Source organism: Sus scrofa, chromosome 1 (assembly GCF_054392235.1).
Source record: "Sus scrofa isolate SSC_HxYL_T2T_F1_AM1 chromosome 1, Sscrofa_HxYL_maternal_Yorkshire_Landrace_v2.0, whole genome shotgun sequence".
NCBI lineage: Eukaryota > Metazoa > Chordata > Mammalia > Artiodactyla > Suidae > Sus > Sus scrofa.
Window position 1 is genome coordinate 138,228,311 of NC_139383.1, and position 22,566 is coordinate 138,250,876.

A 22,566-nucleotide genomic window follows, 5' to 3' on the forward strand; every position below is an offset into this window, starting at 1 on the left:
AGTCATTGAATGTGTACTTGATAAAGTATTAATGAAAGTGATTTTCCAAAGTAAAATCTTACCATTTAAAATAGTTTAAGAAACTGGGTTTTTCAGAAGGAACTAACTACTGAAGGAATCATGGTATTAAGACCACCTGAAATTAAAAATTGTGTTAACTGTGATAGCTAGCCATAGCTACAAAATGTACTTGTTCTTATTTTCAGAAAGTTGTATAATATCAAAATAAGAATTGCATGATAGGAACAAAATCCCAGAATATGCCAAGAAAAACAGAAGCAGGAGAGGGAGGATAGTATAAATGTGTCAAGTTTTAAATATTTCTTGGGTGATAGGAGACATAAGATATTAATTTCTAAATCAGTAAGTTGTGAAATATAAGTTTATATCATTTAAAGATATGAAAGTTACCACTATTTCAAATAAAAATAGACTCTATTACATATTCTAAGTAACAGAGGAGAGAAGCAGAAGGGTAAATTTGGCGGGTTATGCCTTTAAAGGGACCATAAGAACGCCTTTAAATCACTAATGAAAGACTGTTTTTCTTTCAGACAAGATGAACCTTCCAATAGCAGCCAAGAAATAAACTCTGATGACAGGCGACCCCAAAGGAGACGAGAAGACCGAGTCCCTTACCAAGACAGAGAGAACTTCAGTCAGCCATCGTGGCATCACCGTGGACCTCCTCAGCGGGACTGGAAATGGGAGAAAGATGGCTTTAATAATACTAGAAAAAACAGCTTCCCACATTCTTTGAGGAATAGTGGTGGACCAAGAGGATGTTCCGGGTGGCATAAGGGTGTTGCAGGAAGCTCCTCAACCTGGTTTCACAACCATAGTAATTCTGGAGGTGGTTGGCATTCGAGTAGTGGAATGGTAGATTGGAATCATAATGGTGCAGGAAGGAATTCCAGTTGGCATTCTGAAGGAACAGGTGGCTTTTCCAGTTGGCATATGAACAGCAGTAACGGAAACTGGAAATCCAATGGACGTAGTGCAAATAGTTGGAATTACAGTGGCCCCGGAGACAAATTTCAACCAAGCAGAAACAGAAATTCTAACTGTCAAATGGAGGACATGACTATGTTATGGAATAAGAAATCTAAGTCAGGCAAATACAGTCAAGGGAGATACAGTTGGCAGCGGCAAGAAAATGACAAGGTTGGTACAGTTGCCACATACAGAGGTCCTTCTGAAGGATTTACAAGTGATAGGTTTCCTTCAGAAGGCTTACTTGACTTCAGTTTTGAGCAGCTGGAAAGCCAAACCACTAAACAAACAGATAATACAGCTTCCAAAATTGGTGGGAAGAATGGCAGTGTAGCAAGGGAAAAGCTCCATCGCTGGACTCCTTACCCTTCCCAGAAGACTTTGGATTTACAATCAGGAATGAAAGAAGTCACTGGTAACAAGTCAGAAGTGATAGAGAAGCCTCTCTTTGATTTTAGCCTCATAACTGGAGGAACAAAAGACCCCCAAGTTGATGAAACAAATAATCCCTCAATGCTGAAAACACACAAAAAAAAACATACCGGGTCTCTTAGTCGCAAAGCCACTTCCAGCTGCACTGCTTCCTATGAGGTGGTGAGGGAAAGTCCCATTACAGAAAAACCTGAACAAGAACATAAATCAAATAAAACACCATCATTAAAATCCCCACTCCTTCCAATTCCAGCCACTAAATCAATTTCTCAAAAACAAGATTCAAAGAATGCCTCCAAAACCACCAAAACAAATTCTTCCTTTCCTGGAGAACATTCAAATCCCCTGGACAAACCCATTGTGGAAGAAAATCAGGGTTCTTCTTCAATATCCAAATCGCAGGGTTCTTGTCCTCGTGTTTTAAAAGGGAATAAAAGTACATCAGGAATCCAAAGAGATCCTGATGAAAATTTAAGTGATACATTACAAAAAGCCAAAGAGGTGCTACAGTGTCACGAATCATTGCAGAATCCACTTCTTAGCACTTCTAAAAGCACCAGGAATTATGCAAAAGCAAGTAGGAATGTAGAAGAGTCTGAAAAAGGATCTTTGAAGATTGAGTTTCAAGTACACGCATCAGAAGATGAAAGCGATGGAGAGATATCTGACACAGAAAAGCATGGAACAAAAATTGGAACCTTGGATTCTGTAACTACAGAAGTTTTATCCTGCAGTACTCATGCTGCTGATGAGAAAAGGGGGGATGACCAAAACCTGAAAACATCTAGAAGACCATCCACCTCTCCATGTAACTCAACAGTTGACCAGAAAGAATCTGAGTTGGAAATGACATCTATAACCAGCCCACACTCTGGCTTACTGCTAGATTTGAAAACCTCTCTAGCAGAGGCACAGGTTGATGACCCTGTTAAACCTCATGTATCTTATGAAACAGAAGGCTTCGAGAGTACCAGCCTGGATGCCGAGCTTCAAAAAAGCGATGTAGGTCAGCCCTCAGGTCCCCTCCTGCCTGAACTAAGTAAGCTTGGCTTTCCTGCCTCACTCCAGAGAGATCTAACCCGGCACATTAGCTTAAAGAGCAAAACTGGAGCACACCTTCCTGAGCCAAACCTCAATAGTGCTCGCCGCATTCGCAATATCAGTGGTCATCGAAAGAGTGAGACAGAGAAGGAATCTGGACTCAAGCCAACCCTTCGGCAGATTCTAAATGCATCTCGGAGAAATGTCAACTGGGAACAGGTCATTCAGCAAGTAACCAAGAAAAAGCAAGAACTAGGCAAAGGCTTACCCAGGTGTGTGCTTCTTTTCAGTTTCCATTTCTCTTTTTTTCTTTTAAACTTGCCCTTTGACTCTGGTCAAGAGAATTCTACTTGTTAAATTTAATTAAATGTTTGCAAAAAATATACGTTGTAGATGTCTGGTTTAAATATCCAAGAGTGACTCCTACTCTGTAACAAATGAAATAAAGTGTTTCCTAGCAAGGACTTGAGGTTAAAAAGAAGCATACCTGCTTCTGAGAAATGAGGTGGGGACATAGGAAAAAACCATCAGAAATCCGGCATTTTGGTGATGGGGCCATAAAGTCGCAGCATAAAAAAGTATGTCTGTAAATCTGTATCTATTTGTAGATCTTAATCAGTGGTACGACTTTTAGGTGTAAGTGTTTCCATTGCATTTTACTTAGAACATGTAGATGCTTATCTTTCTGTATTTACTCTGGACATTATATTCATAATCACAAAATACTTTCTCTGAAGTACTTATGTAGTAGTTTGGCTATTCATCTTTTGTTGAGGCACTAAACTTTTCTGAATGGTAAAGCAGCCTTTACCATAGGTTTGCTACTTGAAAATCATCCTGCTGTGTTACAGTTGTATAGCCATCCAGGCTTAAATTTCTATCCTTGTTGAAATAACATAATTATTATGCCCCCTTTTCTATTCCCATAACTTGTATCCTTGAGATTATAAAGTTCTTAGCATGGTGTCTCCTGCTTGTGAATGCTCACTAAACATTATTGTTTGTCTTCTATTTGCTGTTAAAACTTACACATTTATTATCGTTGATTTAGAACTCCACATTAAATCTTCAGTTTTACTCCCCCCTTTGTATATAGTTGTACACAAAAAATATTTAATTTAGAACTCATTACATTATAATACTTATAATAGCATTACATACTTTATGTTTGGAACTCCTACTAAACTGTTCCTTGAGGGCAGAAACCATGTTATTTGTTTGTATTTGTAACCTCAGTGCCAAACAGAATTGGGCACATTAAGTGGTTTCCCCCTTTCCCAACTATGTCTGATTTATGATTTTTTTTTCTTTTTATTTCTTGAGGTTTGGCATAGAAATGGTGCCTCTGGTTCAAAATGAACAAGAAGACTTGGATTTGGATGGGGAGCCTGATCTGTCCAATCTAGAAGGATTCCAGTGGGAAGATATTTCCATTTCTTCATCCCCTGGGTTGGCAAGGAAACGAAGCCTTTCGGAGAGTAGTGTGATCATGGATAGGGCTTCTGTGTATAGCTTCTTCAGTGAGGAAAGTACTGGCAAAGAAAATGAGCCCCAGCAGATTTTTTCACCAGATAACTCATTGAGGTCTACACAGAGTCAGAAAACAACCATGGTCCTTAAGCAGGAAGTCACACCTCTGGCTGCCTCCCTAAGAATAGATGAAAGGGCTGAATATGATGCTACTCAAAGGCGACATAGTGCCCAGTTATCATCTGACCGTACGATTCCTTTGATGCATTTGGCGAAAGACCTGCACAGCCAGGAGAGCTCCACATCACCTTCAGAAAATCACAATGCCCAGGAGAGTAATGGAGAAGGAAACTCTTTGTCATCAAGTGCATCCTCAGCCCTTGCAATCTCCAGTTTGGCAGATGCAGCCACAGATAGTAGCTGTACCTCTGGTGCTGAACAAAATGATGGCCAGAGCATTAGAAAAAAACGAAGAGCCACTGGGGTAAGTATGATTCTTGTGCTGTTTGTAGAACATTTTATGTGGTGACTTGGCCATAATAAGAAAGACTTAACTGTTTAATCTTTCTTGGATATCTGGGGATGTGCTTCTCCCTATTCCAGAATAGAAGATTTCTGAGGTTCTTATTCTTACTTTCATATTTTTATCCTCCTGGATTCTTTCACTGAGTAGCTCTACTAAGTTAGGTGTAATAGAATAGGAATGTACAGTACTAGGAAACTATGAAGTCATCTCTAAAACTAGTCTCTAAGCCAATGATTCTTTGTATCAACTGACCAAGGAATAAGCCATATCTTCAGCTGTAACTTTATCTGTTTTCATGATACATTCTGTACTGCTACTGAAGAAGGAAACTCTAGTGTGGAATTGGTTGGGCATGTGTGCTTGTCAGCCCCCGGGACTACTAGGCTTATCCCCGAGGAGGTTTTAATACCATGAGAGTACGTGTGTGTGAGCATAGTCTTAGTCCCTGTCACTCGGTATCTTTTGTACTTCAGTTACCCATCCCGGTCCGTTACTTCACTGACACTTCTCTTTTGGCGCCTCTGTTTCTAATGTTGCGCTTAACTCTTTGTGGAACCCTTTCTAAAAAGAAAGAGTTGCTGGTGGTACTATGGTCTGGAGTTTGGCACTGTGAGAAAATGGGCCATTTCCTTTAATTCCAAGACAGTATAACAAAGTAAGAGGCATAGGTTCTAAACCTGGGTTTAACTTCCCCACCTCTCTGCCTCTTTGAGCTAGATGCTGTAGTGGGCATTGTTGGATTATGACAAAGCTGTTACCTTGAGGCTAGTCTGAGACTGTTGAGCTTTTTGTTTTGAAGATCTTCTTGCTGAATTCTAATGTAGAAATTATGAAATCAGGTAATGTATTACTAGCTTTTACCCAGGTGAAATGCTTTGCCTAAGCCCTGTGGGCTTTGCCACCTCTAGGATGCCAGGAATGTAATTTACCTTGGATTTTTTTTTTTAAATCAGATCCATTCATTCAACTAATATTTGAATTCATACCATATGCATGAGACCCCTACTGTCCTGTTAGAGATGGTAGCAGTAATGAAGAATAATGTATGATGATCTTAGAATTGATTCTTCCCTCCCAATAAACCCAAATAAACCCCAATAATGGCCTTTACATGTTTAATATTCAGTTTTCTTTATCTTCTTAGGATGGGTCTTCTCCTGAACTCCCAAGTCTTGAGAGAAAAAACAAAAGAAGGAAAATTAAAGGAAAGAAAGGTAGAGTATAGAATATTCTGGCAAAAAGAAATTGTTCTTACAGCAATTCAGCCTTTTTAAAACTTGACACCAAGTGTAGTTTATCAAACACTGATCGCCTATTTATTTATTTTTCATATTTTTGTTATCTTGCTTAAGGACATAGAAAAAATTTGATTTTCTTCCATATCCAGCTGAAATTAGAGAAGAAATACATGATGCCTCCTAGACCTGTAAGCTAAAGTTAATACATATTTTGGACAAATTGAGTTCAGTATAAAGCCAGAATGTCTCACCAGGCCTTTTGGGTGGGATGGAGAGGAATAGGACATATAGTAAAAATTTTGTCTCTGTTGGTCATTTATAGCCATTTCTCTCACTTTCGTTTTGTTTTTGTTTTTGTTTTGTCTTTTTAGGACTGCACCCATGGCATATGGAGGTTCCCAGGCCAGAGGTCCAAATGGAGCTGTAGCTGCTGGCCTACTCCACAGCCATAACCACACGGGATCCAAGCTGAGTCTTCGACCTATACCACAGCTCAAGGCAATGCCAGATTCTTAACCTTCTGAGCAAGGCCAGGGATTGAACCTGTGTCCTCATAGATGCTAGCCAGATTCGTTTCCATTGAGCCACAATGGGAACTCCCTCTCACTTTCTATTTTTGAGGCGTCTTGGTTGCTTTTCTCATGTGAGTTAAGGAGAGAAATTATTAGTGTGACTTCCTGAGTGATAAGCTCTACGACTCTTGCTTTCCACTGACTCTAACCTTCCTCAGTGTAAGGGCTAGTGCAGGAAGAGATTGGGTGAACTTGGGGCGATTGGGTGTGATTGCTAAGGTAGGAGTCAAGGATGACCCCAGTTTATGGCTGTGGCAATTGTGAGGATGATGGCATTATTTGTAGAGGTAGGAAACTCCATGAGAATTGCAGGTTGAGGGTAGAGGAAGAAGGTGAGTTACCTTCTGGATCCCTTGGGTTAAAGGACTTTAGAGACTCCTACCTGGAAATATCAGGGTGGCATTTGGATATATGGGTCTGGACTTTAGGTGAAAGGTCTTAGCATATTGAATGGGAAAGAGACAAAGATGACAAATGCATAGACATGGTAGAACATTTTATTTAAAGTAACTTGAATGGGAGTTTCCATCGTGGCTCGGCAGAAACGCATCTGACTAGTATCTAAGAGGATGCAGGTTCAATCCCTGGCCTTGCTCAAGAACTGGCATTGCTGTGAGCTGTGGTGTGGGCAGGAAGCTGCAGCTCTGATTCAAGCCCTAGCCTGGTGTGGCTCTTAAAAAAAATAAAAATTAACTTGAATAAACTATTTCTTTCCTCCTTTCCTTTCCTTCCTTTCCCTTTTTCTTTCCTTCTTCCTTCCTACCTACCTTCTTTCTCTTCTCTTCCCTTCTCTTCCCTTCTCTTTAGGGCCACTCCTGCTGCATGTGGAAGTTCCTGGGCCAGGGGTCAAATTAGAGCTGCAGCTGCCACCCTAAGCCACAACCATAGCAACACCAGATCCAAGCCACATCTGTGACCCATGCCGCAGCTTGTGCCAGTGCTAGATCCTTAACCCACTGAGCGAGGCCAGAGAGTGAACCCGTATCCTCATGTATTTTAGTCAGTTTCTCAACCTGCTGAGCCACAGTGAACTCAGGGATCTCCTGCATGTACTGTATTTTCTTCAGGATGTCTTCTCTAATAAAGAGAACTATTTTAAATTAACAGACTAGAAAAATATGAATCGGGAAGAGAGTGCAGGCAGTTCAGGTCTGGGGCCCAATCTAAGCAAAAGCCTTGAGTAAAGAGGGTAGCAGATGAAAGAAGACTGGAAATGAAACCTACAAGAGTTGATTTGCCTAGGGCAGAGATTTTGCTTGGAAGGGTCATGGTAAAAGATGGTGATTTGGTAAGATGGTACCATGTGGTAGTACACTTGAACCTGTGAGGCTTGGTTTCTAGCTCTGACACATCAGGCTTAACTACATGATTTGTGAAATTTGATGAGTCTCCTTCCAGTGACTTACTGGAAAGAAAATAAAGGCTTATCCTAGATAATTAATGTAGCCCCATCTTCTGAGGAGCTGTATTATTAAACTGAACCTTATGGTTTCTTTTGACAGAACGTTCTCAGGTTGACCAGCTGCTGAATATTTCTTTAAGGGAGGAAGAGCTAAGCAAGTCATTGCAGTGCCTGGATAACAACCTTCTACAAGCCCGTGCAGCACTTCAGACCGCTTATGTTGAAGTTCAGAGGCTACTTATGCTCAAGCAGCAGGTAACAGCACATGGAAGGTTTAATGAAAATTGGATCATCTTGAAGTTGGATTTCAGATGCTTAACAAAATAACTTTATTTTTAGATAACTATGGAGATGAGTGCCCTGAGGACCCATAGAATACAGATTCTACAGGGACTACAAGGTATTCAGAGAATTTGATGGATCAGACCCCCTGTAACTTGTTATTTTTTGTTCTCTGTAGAGGGGAATTAAAATAGTCCTGAAAAAGTTAATATGATTTCTCTCATGTCTCTTTGGTTTCATAGTTCTGTACATAATACAGCCCCAAAGTGCTTAGTAATGGAGATATGTTAGAGAAAGAGTCTTGGGTTAGGAATCCCAAGACCTGGGTTCAAATTTTGACTCTTCCATTAGTACTGATTTGACACTGGATGTCATTTAAAATCTGAAAAATGGGAATACTAATGCCTGTTCTGTTGGTATCCTTGGTGGTTGTATAGCTTGTATAACAATCTATTTTGAAGAATTATGAGGGTCTTTAAAATTCTCTTGTAATCTTTAAAAATACAAATTGGTTCAGGAATGAATGGCTGATTTTCAGACAAACATTTTTGCATTCGTATGTGTGTTTGCCATTTTAGAAACCTATGAACCTTCTGAGCGTCCAGACCAGGTTCCCTGTACCCTTACTCGAGAACAAAGGAACGTTAGACCTCAAACGTCTGCTGATGCCCCACTGCTGCCGAATCCTTTTTCCCCAGTTTTCCTGGAGCCTCCATCTTCCCATGTGTCTCCATCGTCCACTGGTGCCCCTCTCCAAGTAATCGCATCTACTTTCCAAGGCCACGGCAGTATTCCTGCTCCAGACTCATCAGTTCAGATTAAACAAGAACCCATGTCTCCTGAACAAGATGAGAATGTTAATGCTGTGTCACAAGGCTCTGCTTGCAATGTGTCCAAGGAATTACTGCAAGCTAATAGTATGTAAACTTTTCTCTAGGTTAAGGGCAACCCTATGGTGGGTCTTGGACAATTTCCTATCAGTGATGTAATGTCATACTTGCCCATTAAAACTAAAGTTATTACTTGGAGTTACCTGGTGGCACAGTGGGTTAAGGATCCGGTGTTGTCACTGCTGTGGCTCTGGTTACTGCTGTGGCGTGGGTTCCAGCCCTGGCCCAGGAACTTCTGCATGCTGTAGGTGCGGCTCAGAAAACCTCCTGAAGTTATTACAGTTTTTCTTGAAGTTTTCTTATTTAGGAGGATTATTTAAATATCAGTAACTTTTTTCTAATTTTCTCTAATGTAAGATTACTAAATTGACTTTGGATTAGCACCTGACAGGTTCCATTTATTAGGATTGGTGCTGATTTTTTTTTTTTTTTTTTTTTTTGTGGGGGGGAAATAAACGTTGTTGAAGCTGTTCAGTCAATTTTATAGATAAGATACATCCTCTGAGTTTCTCAACACTTAACTGTCTTTATCATTTCAAGTACAGACCAAGATTAATAAAGGCCTAAGCGTGCAGGTGACCATGGTGAAAGGCTTTGGGTTTTGGAATCATCTAATAGGAACTTGGGTGGTTTTAAGAAATAGCTAGGGTTTTTACTCTTTTCATAAAATAATTCTTACCTGGTTACCATATTAGTATAACTTCTAAGCTACTTAAAATCTTTATCTGCAGTTTGCATAACCACAATGGTGCTGTATTGAAAATTAAATAAAAAGCAAACAAACTTACATTGTGTGATTTTTTTTTTTTAAGCAAAAAAAAAAAAAAAAAAAGTCTGAAGAATCACCCTAGATTTTGCTACCTGCTGCAACACTGATCACTGATATCTATATCAAATTTATATTATCTTTCACATTGAATTATGTTACTTTTATACGGATAGTATTTAGTGTTCTTTTAAACTAGTGGTTTTTTTTTTTCAAAAATAACTTTTATTAGATTTCCTTTTCTGATTACAAAAGTAATTGATGTTCATTGTTGACAATGTGAAACTATAAAAATGTAGTTTTGTTATATATTTCAGTCTTTCCTAAATTATAAATGTTATGTGTTTACATGGAGACTTTATACAAAGGACAAATCATTTTTTCCCACTTAATTATCATCATTTTTCTGGTGTCATAAAAGGAACCCATCTAAAACATTATTTTACTAGTTGCATAATATTTCAGAAGTTACAAAATAATCTGGATATACAATAATTTATACAATTTTCTTTGAGTGTTATATATATCTTTGAACATGTCTGTGATTATTTCATCATTTTAAATTCTTAGACATGAAATAACTAACTGAAAGAAAACAGACTCCACCCCCACCACTTAGGGCAAATCTCATGCCAGGGATTGAATCCAAGCTGCAGCTGCAACCTATGCTGCAGCTGCAACCTATGCCATAGCTGCAGCAATGCTGGATCCTTAACCCACTACATCTGGATAGGGGTCAGATTCCTCGCCACTGCAGAGACAACGCTGGATCCTTAACCTGCTGCACCGCAGCAAGAACTCTGAAAATAGACATTTTTAAGTTAGCAGACTTTTAAACTACTAGTATATAACTAAATTGGATGATGTACAGGTAAAATGCACAATGAAACTTATAAGGAATAAAGGTGAAAGCATTCAGCTAAGTAGATATTTAAGTAAATGTTTACTAAGAATACAACACATTGTTAAATATGTGGACATTTCAAACAAGAAAGCAAAAGGATCAAAAGAAACAATCCCTGGCAATAAAAGGAGCTTTTGTAAGGAATAAGACATGCATGTTATTTGCGAGATTAATGCAAGGCTAAGTATATAAGTACTGTAGTAAAAATTTGTGTACGTTATGGGACGCTCAGAGGTGAGATAACTTTTAACAGTCATGGTTTAGTTAACATATTGAACTGTCATAATTTGGTAGAAATTCAGTCAGTGATAATTGCAGTTTCTGACTATAAATAGACACAAAAAAGGTGCAATAATTTTTTTTCCTTCTCAATTCAGGAGAGATCAGTGACAGTTGTCCAGTTTATCCAGTCATGACTACAGCATTGTCCTTATCAGAGCTAACAGAAAGATTCCATGAGCCTAGCCAAGAACTGAAGTTTTCCATGGAGCAAGGAAATATCAGAAACAGAGGGAACACCCCCTCTTCCCAATCAGCTGGTCTTCCTAGCATAAATAAAGAAGGTGAAGAGCCAACCAAAGGCAACAGTGGGTCTGAAGCCTGTACCAGTTCTTTTCCAAGATTATCCTTTGCTTCAGAAACCCCTTTAGAGAAAGAGCCCCACTCTCCAGCTGACCAGCCAGACCACCAGGCAGAGTCCACTCTGACATCAGCTGAAACTAGGGGGAACAAGAAAAAGAAGAAACTTCGGAAGAAGAAAACTCTACGGGCTGCCCATGTTCCTGAGAACAGTGACACTGAACAGGATGTATTTACTGCTAAACCTGTAAGGAAAGTAAAAACTGCCAAGTCCGCTAAAGGGGGGAAAGTGACAACCTCTACCTGGGAAGATAGCAGAACTGGCCCAGAGCAGGAGAGTGTCAGGGATGAACCAGATAGTGATTCGTCTCTGGAAGTCCTAGAAATTCCTAATCCTCAGTTAGAAGTGGTAGCCATTGATTCTTCTGAATCTGGAGAAGAGAAGCCAGACAGCCCATCTAAAAAGGATATTTGGAACCCCACAGAGCGAAACTTAGAAACTTCTCGCTCTGGTTGTGATGAAGTTAGCTCTACCAGTGAGATTGGCACTCGCTATGAAGATGGCGTCCCTGTGAGGTAAGGGTATTGTGTTGGTCCAGTTGGAACAGCTTTCAACATTCTTGTCTTAAAAAAATGGACTTTTGGTTATTAATCAGAATTTCTAAAAGAATCATATATAGAAAATCAGTAGGGATTATGGATATGGAAGACTTAAACCCTAACAATGGAGATTTTCTGCTTTCTCATTTGTGTTGTAAATATTTACTATACTTTTATTGCCTTTCATACAGATGGAAAAACTGATCTCATATATTGCTATTTTGTCAATCGGTTAGAGTAATCTTTCGTGTTGGGAAAGTATAAGTATTACTCCCTGTCCTGTTCATACAGATGCTAAGAAGACTTTTGCTATTATTTTGTAGTGTGGCAGAAACTCAGACTGTGATCTCTTCCATGAAAGGATCAAAGAACTCTTCAGGTATTTGGTTGTTCCGTTTTATTTATTTATTTATTTATTTATTTATTTTTTGTCTTTTTGCTATTTCTTTGGGCCGCTCCTGCGGCATATGGAGGTTCCCAGGCTAGGGGTCTAATCGGAGCTGTAGTCTCCAGCCTACACTAGAGCCACAGCAACGCGGGATCCGAGCCGAGTCTGTGACCTACACCACAGCTCACTGCAACGCCGGATCGTTAACCCACTGAGCAAGGGCAGGGACCGAACCCGCAACCTCATGGTTCCTAGTCGGATTCGTTAACCACTGCGCCACGACGGGAACTCCGGTTGTTCCGTTTTATTTAAATTAATGACAGAAAAAAAAAGTTTTGTCAGTATTAAAATTAGAGTTCAAATCTACTTAAATATGCTTATAGAATAGAGGGTGGTTACTGGGGCTTATCACCAAGAATGATGGTCAAATCATTCTTCTTTGACCAGCAGTTACGGTATCCCTAAATCCTCAAATCCTGGCATTTAAGTTTCTTACTCCCATCTTTCTTATCTGTTCAATTAATTAGTATCGTTGGCCTTCTGTATCTTTGGTTTCACCTCTGTGGATTCAACTAACTGCAGATCATGTAATACACATTTGTTGGAAAAAAAATTTGTGTGTAAGTATATCTGTATAGTTCAAAAACCATGTTGTTCAAGGGTCTGTTGTAAATAGGAGGCTGTGTGTAGGTTATATGCAAATACTATGCCATTGTTTATAAGAGACTTGAACATCTGTGAATTTGGATATGTGGGAGCGGGTGGGGGATCCTAGAACCAGTCCCCCTTGAATACCAAGGGAACTATATATATAGTTTGTTTTTTTTTTTTTTTTTTTTTTTGGTCTTTTTGTCTTTTTATGTCCAAACCCATGGCATATGGAGGTTCCCAGGGTTGGGATTGAATTGGACCTGCCAGCCTACACCATAGCCAAAGCAACTTGGGATCCGAGCTACATCTTCAACCTACACCACAGCTCATGGCAATGCCAGATCCTTAACCCACTGAGCAAGGCCAGGGATCGAACCCGCATCCTCATGGATGCTAGTGGGGCTCATTAACTGCTGAGGCACGATGGGAATTCCCAAGGGAACTACATTAAGCTTTGGTTGGCTCTGGGGAGGGGAGGGTTGTGTTGAGAAGGAACTCTTCCTTCCTTCCTCCCTCCCTCTCTTTCTCTCTTCCTTACTGTCTTTCTTTCCCTTCCTCCTTCCCTCCCTCTCTCCCTCTCTCTCTACTTCTCTCTTCCCTTTTCAAGGCCACACCCACAGCATATGGAAGTTCCTAGGCTAGGGGTCAAATAGGAGCTTCAGCTGCCAACCTATACCACAGCCACAGCAACACGAGATCCAAGCCTCTTCTGTGACCTCCACTGCTCACGGCAATGCTGGATACTTAACCCACTGAGCAAGACCAGGGATCCAACCTGCATCTTTGTGGATGCTAGTTAGTTCCATTAGCCACTGAGCCACGGTGGGAACTCCCAAAGTTATTACTTATTTTTGACTATCTTCCTTATACTATGTATCATACCCCTGTGATTTATTTATTATATAACTGAAAATCATATATTTTGCCCAAACCCCCTTGGCATATTTTGCCCAAACCTCCACCTCTCTCTATGGTGACCATCTCTTTGTTATCTGTTTCTGTGAGTCTATTTCTGCTTTGTTTATTTTGTTTTTTATACTCCTCATATAAGTGAGATCATGCAGTATTTGTCTTTGTCTGACATATTTCACTTAGCATAATACCCTGTATATCCACCAATTTCATTGAGAATGGCAAGATGGTTTTAATTTTTTATATCTTTGAGACACAAGCAGACGCATCTCTGAAACATATTCTTGTTTTTTAGAAATATCCTCAGAGCCAGGAGAGGATGATGAACCCACAGAAGGGAGCTTTGAGGGGCACCAGGCTGCAGTAAATGCAATTCAGATATTTGGAAATTTACTGTATACCTGTTCAGCAGATAAAACTGTCCGTGTTTATAATCTGGTGGTAAGTTGATAGATCACTTTGAATGTTTTTGCTTAGTTGCAGGTTTCAGAAACTCTACCCTGCTCTCTCTTAAATAGAAATTTATTTGCTGTTGAGAGATGGAATGGGCTTTAGACTAACTTTAGATACAGTTGATCCAGTGATTCAGTGGGGTTACTGGGGACTTAATTTCTTTCTTTCTTTCCATTCTGCCTTCTCTGGTATCACTACTTCCTAAAGTGAGTTCTCCTCCTGCTCACAGATAGATGTCAGGAGCCATTGGAGTTTCATGGCTTTCCCACCACCAAAATATGGTCCTGTGTTTTCCTTCCTGAAGAGTTACTTGGCAAAAGGAGATGGAATTATAACAGTAGGCTTGGGGATAGTCAGGTCCCAGCCCTGGAGTTGGTGCCAAGGTCAGTCATATAGCTGCTATATAGCAAAGGAGGAATAGAATGAATATTGGGGATGTATAAGAAGAGGCATTTTTGGAGTTCCCATTGTGGCTCAGTGGTTAACGAATCCGACTAGGAACCATGAGGTTGCGGGTTCCATCCCTGCCCTTGCTCAGTGGGCTAAGGATCCTGCGTTGGCAAGAGCTGTGCCAAGAGGCACAGCAATGTGGGATCCGAGCTGTGTCTGCAACCTACACCACAGCTCACGGCAATGCCGGATCCTTAACCCACTGAGCAAGGCCAGGGATCGAACCTGCAACCTCATGGTTCCTAGTCGGATTCGCCATGATGGAAACTCCGCCCCAGGCATTAATTAAAATTCTGATTTGTCTTATGGTGAATTGCCCTAGATATTTTTTTGGTGTGGCTCAGCTAACATAGATTTGCAGGTATAGTGACTATTTGCGGGACATTCAGTAAACAGGTATTTACTGAACATCTTTTGATACCAGGCACTATCCTAGATTCTGAGGATACAACAATGCAACAGTGCCTATTTGGCTCAGCACTTTTTTTTTTTTTTTTTTTGAGGAAGTGTGTTGTTATCCATCTGTATCCACAAGTAATGATCTGATGTGTGCTTGACTTTAGAGTCGGAAGTGCATTGGTGTCTTTGAGGGCCATACCTCCAAAGTGAACTGCCTCTTGGTTACTCAGACCTCTGGGAAGAGTGCCACCCTTTATACTGGTTCTAGTGATCACACTATTCGCTGCTATAATGTTAAGGTGAGTGGATCCAGAGAAATTGAAAGTAATAATCTTGAAGTGCTTTGACTGTATTTACTCTATAGAGTGGAGACACAGACAGATGCTTCAGTCTGCTCACTTACTTGCTTGTCAGCCTATTTCAGTACACTTGTATAACCTTGGTAGAAATGAGGCTTAGATGTAAACCACATTTTCTGTCTCTCTCCACCATTATCTTTTCACTTACTCCTATTAATGATGTATCTCCCTTGATCTTTTCAACAAATATTACTCGTGATTTTTATTTTCACATCATATGCCAAAATTAATACTAGATAGAAAAAGAAATGTTTAAGTGTTTTAAACCTGAAGCCCTAGATGTAGATATTTCCTCTGAGACAGAATTTTCTGAATGTGTTGGGAAAAATAAGAGAAAATTGTTTGCATAAAAACACATAGGTGAATAATATGAATACTTAACTTTAAAAGACTTAATTATTTGATGCCGAACTTATATTTATAATACTAAATCATTAAGGTTTCAGCATATATAGATTGATTATGTGTGATAATAGGAACACGAAGTAAAGGAAGAGGAGTTCCCTTTGTGGCTTGGTGGTAATGAAACTGACTAGTACCATGAGGATGCAGGTTTGATCCCTGGCCTTGCTCAGTGGGTTAAGGATCCAGCATTGCCGTGAGCTGTAGTGTAGGTTGCAGGTGCAGCTTGGATCTGCCATTTCTGTGGCTGTGTTGTAGGTTGGCAGATGCAGCTCCTTTTCGACCCCTAGCCTGGGAACTTCCATATGCTGCAGGTGCAGCCCTAAAAAAAGAAAAGAAAAAAAAAAAACCTTGCAAAAATAAAGAAAATTTTAATTTTTTTAATTAAAGTATCATTGATTTACAGTGTTGTACCAATTCCTTCCTCTTTCCCTCCCTTCCTTTCGTCTGTGGCATGTGGAAGTTTCTGGGCCAAGGATTGAACCCTCACCACAGCAGTGACCCAAGCCACTGAGTGACAACACAGGATCCTTAAGCTGTTGTGCAACAGGAGAGCTCCATACAGTGTTGTACCAATTTTTGTTGTACAGCATAGTGACCCAGTCATACATATGTATATGTACATTCTTTTTCCCGTACTGTCTTCTATCATGTTATATCCCAAGAGATTGGATATAGTTCCTTGTGCTATACAGCAGGACCTCATCGCTTATCCATTCTAAATGTATTAGTTTGCATCTGTTAACCCCAAACTCCCAGTTCCTCCCTCTCCCTTCACCTTACCCTTGACAACCACAAGTCTGCTCTCTATGTCTGTGAGACTAGAACCAAGAATACTCTATCAGGTGCATCTTTAACTTTATCTTGGCTAGTTAAGAAGCTAAAACCCAGTTCTTAGGGCCCTTTGAAGAATTTGCACATTCCAAATTAGAAACATGGGTAACATTATTAGAACTTATATTTGTTTACTATATTACCAACAGCTTGAGTGTCTTTGGCCACATATTTCAAAGCAGAAAAAAATCTAATCTTTTACAACAGAAGATGCTACATTTTTGTCCTCATAAAAATAATTTCACACTCAGTTTTCAGGAAGATTTTTTTACATTTTATTTGCCTTTAACCTCTGCTGATCAGGTGTTGTGTACTTTTATCAGACACGAGAGTGTTTGGAGCAGTTACAGCTGGAAGACCGCGTTCTCTGCCTCCACAGTAGGTGGCGAATTCTCTACGCAGGACTGGCAAATGGCACTGTAGTCACCTTTAACATAAAGGTTAGTGACTGAGGAGAGAAGGCCGAATTTCCATGCCTCTTGAAAATAGTGTGAGTGTGTGTGGGAAGAAGTAGAATGCAGACATTTTCCTGTTTTTGTATGTGTATGAGAAAGCAACAGAATGAGCCACTCCTCAAAAACTTATCTTCTGTTGTAAGTGAAACAAGATGCTGCATTCTGTCTGCTCAGGCCCAAGTGTGCCAGGACAAAAATGTGACTCTACTAAATTAAACCAAGCCTGATGATTTGGGGCCAGATAATGAGTCATAGGTTAAACTAGTCTATTTCATTTTAAAAATGACGCCATGAAAAATGAGCTGAAATTCCTTTGAGTATGACATTGAAGTGGTTTGGAACTGATTTAGGGTTTCATGAGGGTAGCCTGTTCTATAAACTGAACTAAGTCAAAAGTTTGCCTTCATGCCTGTGAGCCTTATTCTTTCCTAAGACAAAGACAAATCCACTTGTTGGGCAAACCTTTATTGAGCACTATCGAGTGCTAGGTCCCAGGATGAGGCTTAGGAAGTGAATATGGGCCAGTTCTTGATGGCCCTATATGCCTTATTAATGTAGTCAGACTTGTAAGCTTTAAAGTATGACAGACATGATCCAATTTGTATTTTAGCAAAAGTCACCCTGAATGAACAGATTGGAAAATTCTGGTATTAGTAAAAGCAGGGAGACTAGGAGGCTCTGCTATGGCAACTGACATGAATTTAGACTAAGGTGACAAGAAGAGAATAAATAAAAGATGTAATTGGAGGTGGAAGTGATAGGTTTGGTTACTGGTTTGCTGTAGTATTCTATCCCAAAGCCTTCTGGTCATCTTTTAACAGTGTGTTAGAATGTTTTCTACGTTACGCCTAATTATATATTATCATTCATACATTTAGTGAGCACCTACTATCTCTCTTGCCACTGGCTAGCTGGGCCTACTTATAAGGAATGCAAGAAAATATATCATGATTTCTGCCTTTAAGAAGCTTAAAATTGGAGTTTCCATTGTGGCACAGTGGTAAACAAATCCGACTAGGAACCATCAGGTTGCAGGTTCGATCCCTGGCCTCGATCAGTGGGTCAGGGATCCAGCGTTGCTGTGAACTGTGGTGTAGGTCACAGATGCAGCTCGGGATCCTATGTTGCTGTGGCTCTGGCATTGACATTGACTATAGCTCCGATTAGACCCCTAGCCTGGGAACCTCCATATGCTGCAGGTGTGGCCCTAGAAAAGACCAAAAAAAAAAAAAAAAAAAAAAAAAGAAGAAGAAGAAGCTTAAAATTAAGTAAAAAGAAAATAGCACATATAATCAAGTACCAAGTTACTCAGTTCATTTGATATGAATAGATCACAGAAGGGTAATTAGTGAAGCTTTTTGCTTTCCGAATGCAGAGTGCTAAAGCCTAGATTAGATTTGGTTAGGGCAATAGAAATGAAGATGAAAAAATAGGTTTAAGGTATTTTTAAAGGATGAAACTTGATAATTACCCAGTTCTCTAATATTTTGTGAGATTGATGTAATCAAAGGTAGATAGAAGTTAAGAACAAGACTTTTGGGGCAAGATGATGACAAATTCAAATGGGAGTAGTCTTTTTGTTTTTTGAAAAGGTCTTCAAATGGTTGAAAAGCTCCAGTGAAGGTGAATTTCGAGACAGATTTGAAAGGTTCTGCAGAGATGTGAATTTTGAAGTCTTGTTAGGGCTGGGCCTTTCCTGTTTTACCCATACTCCTGAAATGCAGTGCTTCCTAGGGCTCAGTAGGCCAGGACTTTACTTGGGTGTACCTACCATTGTGCCCTGAACTCCACTGGTCCGTCTCCCCAGCATCCCAAGATGGTCGAAATTGATGCTCAGCTCTGTAGGCTCCCAGCTGCTGTTCTTGCTTAGTTCCTGGGAGGTTTTTTGTTTTTTTTTTTTCTTTTAGGACCACACTCATGGTATATGGAGGTTCCCAGGCTAGGGGTCCAATTGGAGCTATAGCTGTAGGCCTACTCCGCAGCCACAGCAGTGCAGGATCCCAGCTGCATCTACAACCTACATCACAGCTCACGGCAACGCTGGATCCATAACCTGCTGAGCAAGGCCAGGGGTCAAACCCGAAACCTCATGGTTCCTACTTGGATTCGTTTCTGCTGCACCACAACGGGAACTCCTCCTGGGAGTTTTATCCCATGCATGCACCTAAAGTACCTTTATGAACAAGACTGGTTTAGGGATGAAGGAAGCAAGTCTAAAATCTGAAGTAAAGAAATGGGAACTCAGGATGTGGCCATGCCACTCTGACTGATATAAAGGCTTCTGTATTCTGTAGTTTAACTAAATGATGTCAGAGATAGACATAGAACCAGAAATCAGAAGACTGTTAGAATAACAGAAAGGTGGAGAATGAGAAACTCTGTCTGAGAAGTTCTCAATAGAATTTTTGAAACACCATGACAAAGAGAAAGCATAAATTTTAGGTGACAAAAAACAGAGTTCTTAGGTCTATGGCATGGAAAGAAAATATATTCAAATATGAAAAAAATTTCATCATTCATTATTAATTTCAGGGAAGTGAGAGAGGACATAAAAAGAGAACCAAATTCTAATTATAGTGTGGATTGAAGGTTGAATTGAGTTTATAATGTAAGACTGTCCCCACTGGAATGAGGGAGAAAAAAACCATGAGCACAGAGAATTGGAATGGGAATGGCAGGGGCTGAGGGGTAGGGATAGGGAGTGGATGTGAGTACCTAGGGGTGTTAGGGTTTAGAGTTTGTAGAAAGGTAGTGATTTTGGTTAGTTGATGTTGAGTTTTTCCAGTTAAATTGCTTTTACTTCATATAACAGTAACTTAATTTTCAGAACAACAAGCGACTTGAAATCTTTGAATGCCATGGCCCTCGGGCTGTCAGCTGTCTTGCCACAGCCCAGGAAGGGGCCCGAAAGCTGCTGGTTGTGGGGTCTTATGATTGTACCATCAGTGTACGCGATGCACGGAACGGACTGCTCCTTAGAACTCTGGAGGGCCACAGCAAAACCATTCTCTGCATGAAGGCAAGTATAGTGCAAGAGAACAGGAGTTCATTGTCTGGCACAAATAGAAAGGATTGAATGAAATTTCCCATGTTGTCTAATGCCTTTTGTAGAGCACAGTCATCTTGAAAGGTGCAAGGAGATTACAGTCCTTTTCTTTATGCCTGGATCAAAATGGGACATATTATTTTTTTTTTAATATATTAACTGAGAAACAAAAGTGTATCTCATTGTAGAATGTAGATATACTCTAATGCCTTCTAGGCTACTTCGTAATCATTCTGAAGAGGTGACAAACCCAATAACACCTTGCCAGTTCATCAGAGTACATAGTGGTAGGACTGAAGTTTCAATTCAAAAAATTTATCTGAGAAACTTAACTTATTCTTGCTCATCATGGAAAGTAGAACTTATCAATGTGCATTGCAAATTGAAGGAAACTCAGAACCTTATACTGACTCTAACTCCCTGAATTTTTTTCTTTAAGGTGGTGAATGACCTTGTGTTCAGTGGTTCTAGTGATCAGTCAGTCCACGCCCACAACATTCATGTAAGTTGTGTTGCATAAAGAAATCTTTAATAGAATGGTGGTTAAAGCTCGAAGGACTCTTCAGACCTCTTGCAATTTAAATTGAGCCCTTTTTCTAGTGAAAGACTTAATAATAATCCCTGTGCGTAGTAAGCTTTTGGATAACACTGAGCACCACAGAAATTCTGACCTCATCATAGTTCTTAGTGGGAGACAAATTCAAAGTTTATATAAGGTTTAGTTTGAATGCCTCATTTGAACATGAGATAAATTGAGCATCTGAGGCTTCAAGAGAGTGGATATGATAGGTAGTTTAAAATAGCACAAATGAAAACAGCCAAGAGACTCTCTTCAGGTCATAGAGGCCACTTTTGAAGCTTAGTTCCCTGGTCTGTAAGCCTGGGGGTGATCCAGCCTCAGGGACTTGTTGTCCAGATCCTGTGAAATGATAAAAGTGAAAATACTTAGAAAGCTATAAAATACATACACACGGAGCTGTAGCCCCTTCTTTCTATGACACTAGGTTCTCTATCAAAATACAGTGCATATATTTTGTATATATAACAATGCTTGTCGGAGTACTTCCTCTGTTAAAATTTGCACAGCTACAGGTAGTCTCAGAATTACGACTTTTACAGAATCATAAATATCAAAAGTCAGAAGGAATCTTTCAGATCAATCTAGTGCCTTCTCCCTCTGTTCTGATGCAGACTGGTGAGCTTGTGCGGATCTATAAAGGTCACAATCATGCAGTGACTGTGGTGAATATCCTAGGAAAAGTGATGGTGACGGCTTGCCTGGATAAATTTGTTCGTGTCTATGAATTACAGGTAGAATTTAGATCCAGTGTTTTGCTTGAATGATTTGGGGAGATTGTCTATTTGGAAATGGTCTTGGTTTTTCTTAAATAGAAAGACTGGAGTGGAATCCAGGAATCTGCATTCTGCATTAAGTGTTCTAGATAATTCTGAAGCAGCTGGTGCTTGGACAGCACTTTCAGAAACACTGCTCTGAGATACCTGGTCAGGCTCACAGATGTCAAATTGTAAATGATTTCTGGAAGTTCCTATAGTGGCTCAGGCAGTTAATGAACCCGACTAGTATCCATGAGGACATGGGTTTGACCCCTGGCCTTGCTTAGTGGGTTAAGGATCTGGTGTTGCTGTGAGCTGTGGTGTTAGGTCACAGACACCGCTCAGATCCAGCTTTGTTGTGGCTGTGGTGTAGGCTCTGCAGCTAGAACTCTGATTGGACCCCTAGCCTGGGAACTTCCGTATGCTGCCTGTATGGCCCTTAAAAAAAGAAATAAAAAGTTAATGATTTCTGGAGAGCAGCTGTAGTCTCCAACACCTGTCTAGTTCTCCTGTGTACAATTTCAAGTTTGAGATTTTGACATGAAACAGACATTGGTTTTATTTCTTCCAGTTCCCAGCTCTTCCCTGAGAGAGGAGGATTTATTAGAAAGGTTGCTGCTAAATTATGTTTCTGTTAATATGCTACTGGTGCTTCAGCCTGGTACCTCAGATGTAATTTTAAACCTGTCAAAGGCCTTCAAGCACTATGCTTATTAACTACAAAGTATACATAACCTTAATTCTCTCTTTTTTTTCCCCTCCACCTCAGTCCCATGATCGATTGCAAGTTTATGGAGGACACAAAGACATGATTATGTGTATGACCATCCATAAAAGTATGGTGAGTATAATATTCTGTGTCACATGTTTGCCTTTGAATCTTTGAATGTGTTTGCTAAAAATTTTACAAACTGTTAAGTGTTTATTCTTGTCACTTGTCACAAAAATGACACCCGTTTTTGATATACCTCATTATTGAATGTCTTTCTCTCCATATTTTATTTTATAATGATTTTTATTTTTTCCATTATAGCTGGTTTACAGTGTTCTGTCAATTTTCTACTATAAAGAAAGGTGACCCAGCTACACATACATGTATACATCCTTTTTTCTCATGTTATCATGCTCCATCATAAGTGACTAGATATAGTTCCCATTGCTATACAGCAGGGTTATCTCTTGGTATT

General features: G+C 39.9%; 2 protein-coding genes across 3 annotated transcripts in view; one reads left to right on the forward strand and one right to left on the reverse strand.

The window, feature by feature from the left end:
- CAPN3 (calpain 3) overlaps nt 1-22,566 on the reverse strand; it is a 135,934-nt gene that overhangs the window by 52,547 nt on the left and 60,821 nt on the right. The gene's annotated exons all lie outside the window — the stretch shown is intronic.
- ZNF106 (zinc finger protein 106) overlaps nt 1-22,566 on the forward strand; it is a 62,261-nt gene that overhangs the window by 36,102 nt on the left and 3,593 nt on the right. For both annotated transcript variants that reach the window (XM_005659708.4, XM_021097187.2), the window contains 15 exons: nt 555-2,738; nt 3,790-4,420; nt 5,607-5,676; nt 7,775-7,929; nt 8,014-8,074; nt 8,535-8,873; nt 10,894-11,671; nt 12,019-12,074; nt 13,942-14,087; nt 15,113-15,247; nt 16,867-16,983; nt 19,826-20,017; nt 20,484-20,546; nt 21,236-21,355; nt 22,149-22,220. In XM_005659708.4, coding sequence (XP_005659765.1) covers nt 555-2,738; nt 3,790-4,420; nt 5,607-5,676; nt 7,775-7,929; nt 8,014-8,074; nt 8,535-8,873; nt 10,894-11,671; nt 12,019-12,074; nt 13,942-14,087; nt 15,113-15,247; nt 16,867-16,983; nt 19,826-20,017; nt 20,484-20,546; nt 21,236-21,355; nt 22,149-22,220 — 5,119 coding nt within the window. The remainder of the gene's footprint in view (nt 1-554; nt 2,739-3,789; nt 4,421-5,606; nt 5,677-7,774; nt 7,930-8,013; nt 8,075-8,534; nt 8,874-10,893; nt 11,672-12,018; nt 12,075-13,941; nt 14,088-15,112; nt 15,248-16,866; nt 16,984-19,825; nt 20,018-20,483; nt 20,547-21,235; nt 21,356-22,148; nt 22,221-22,566) is intronic.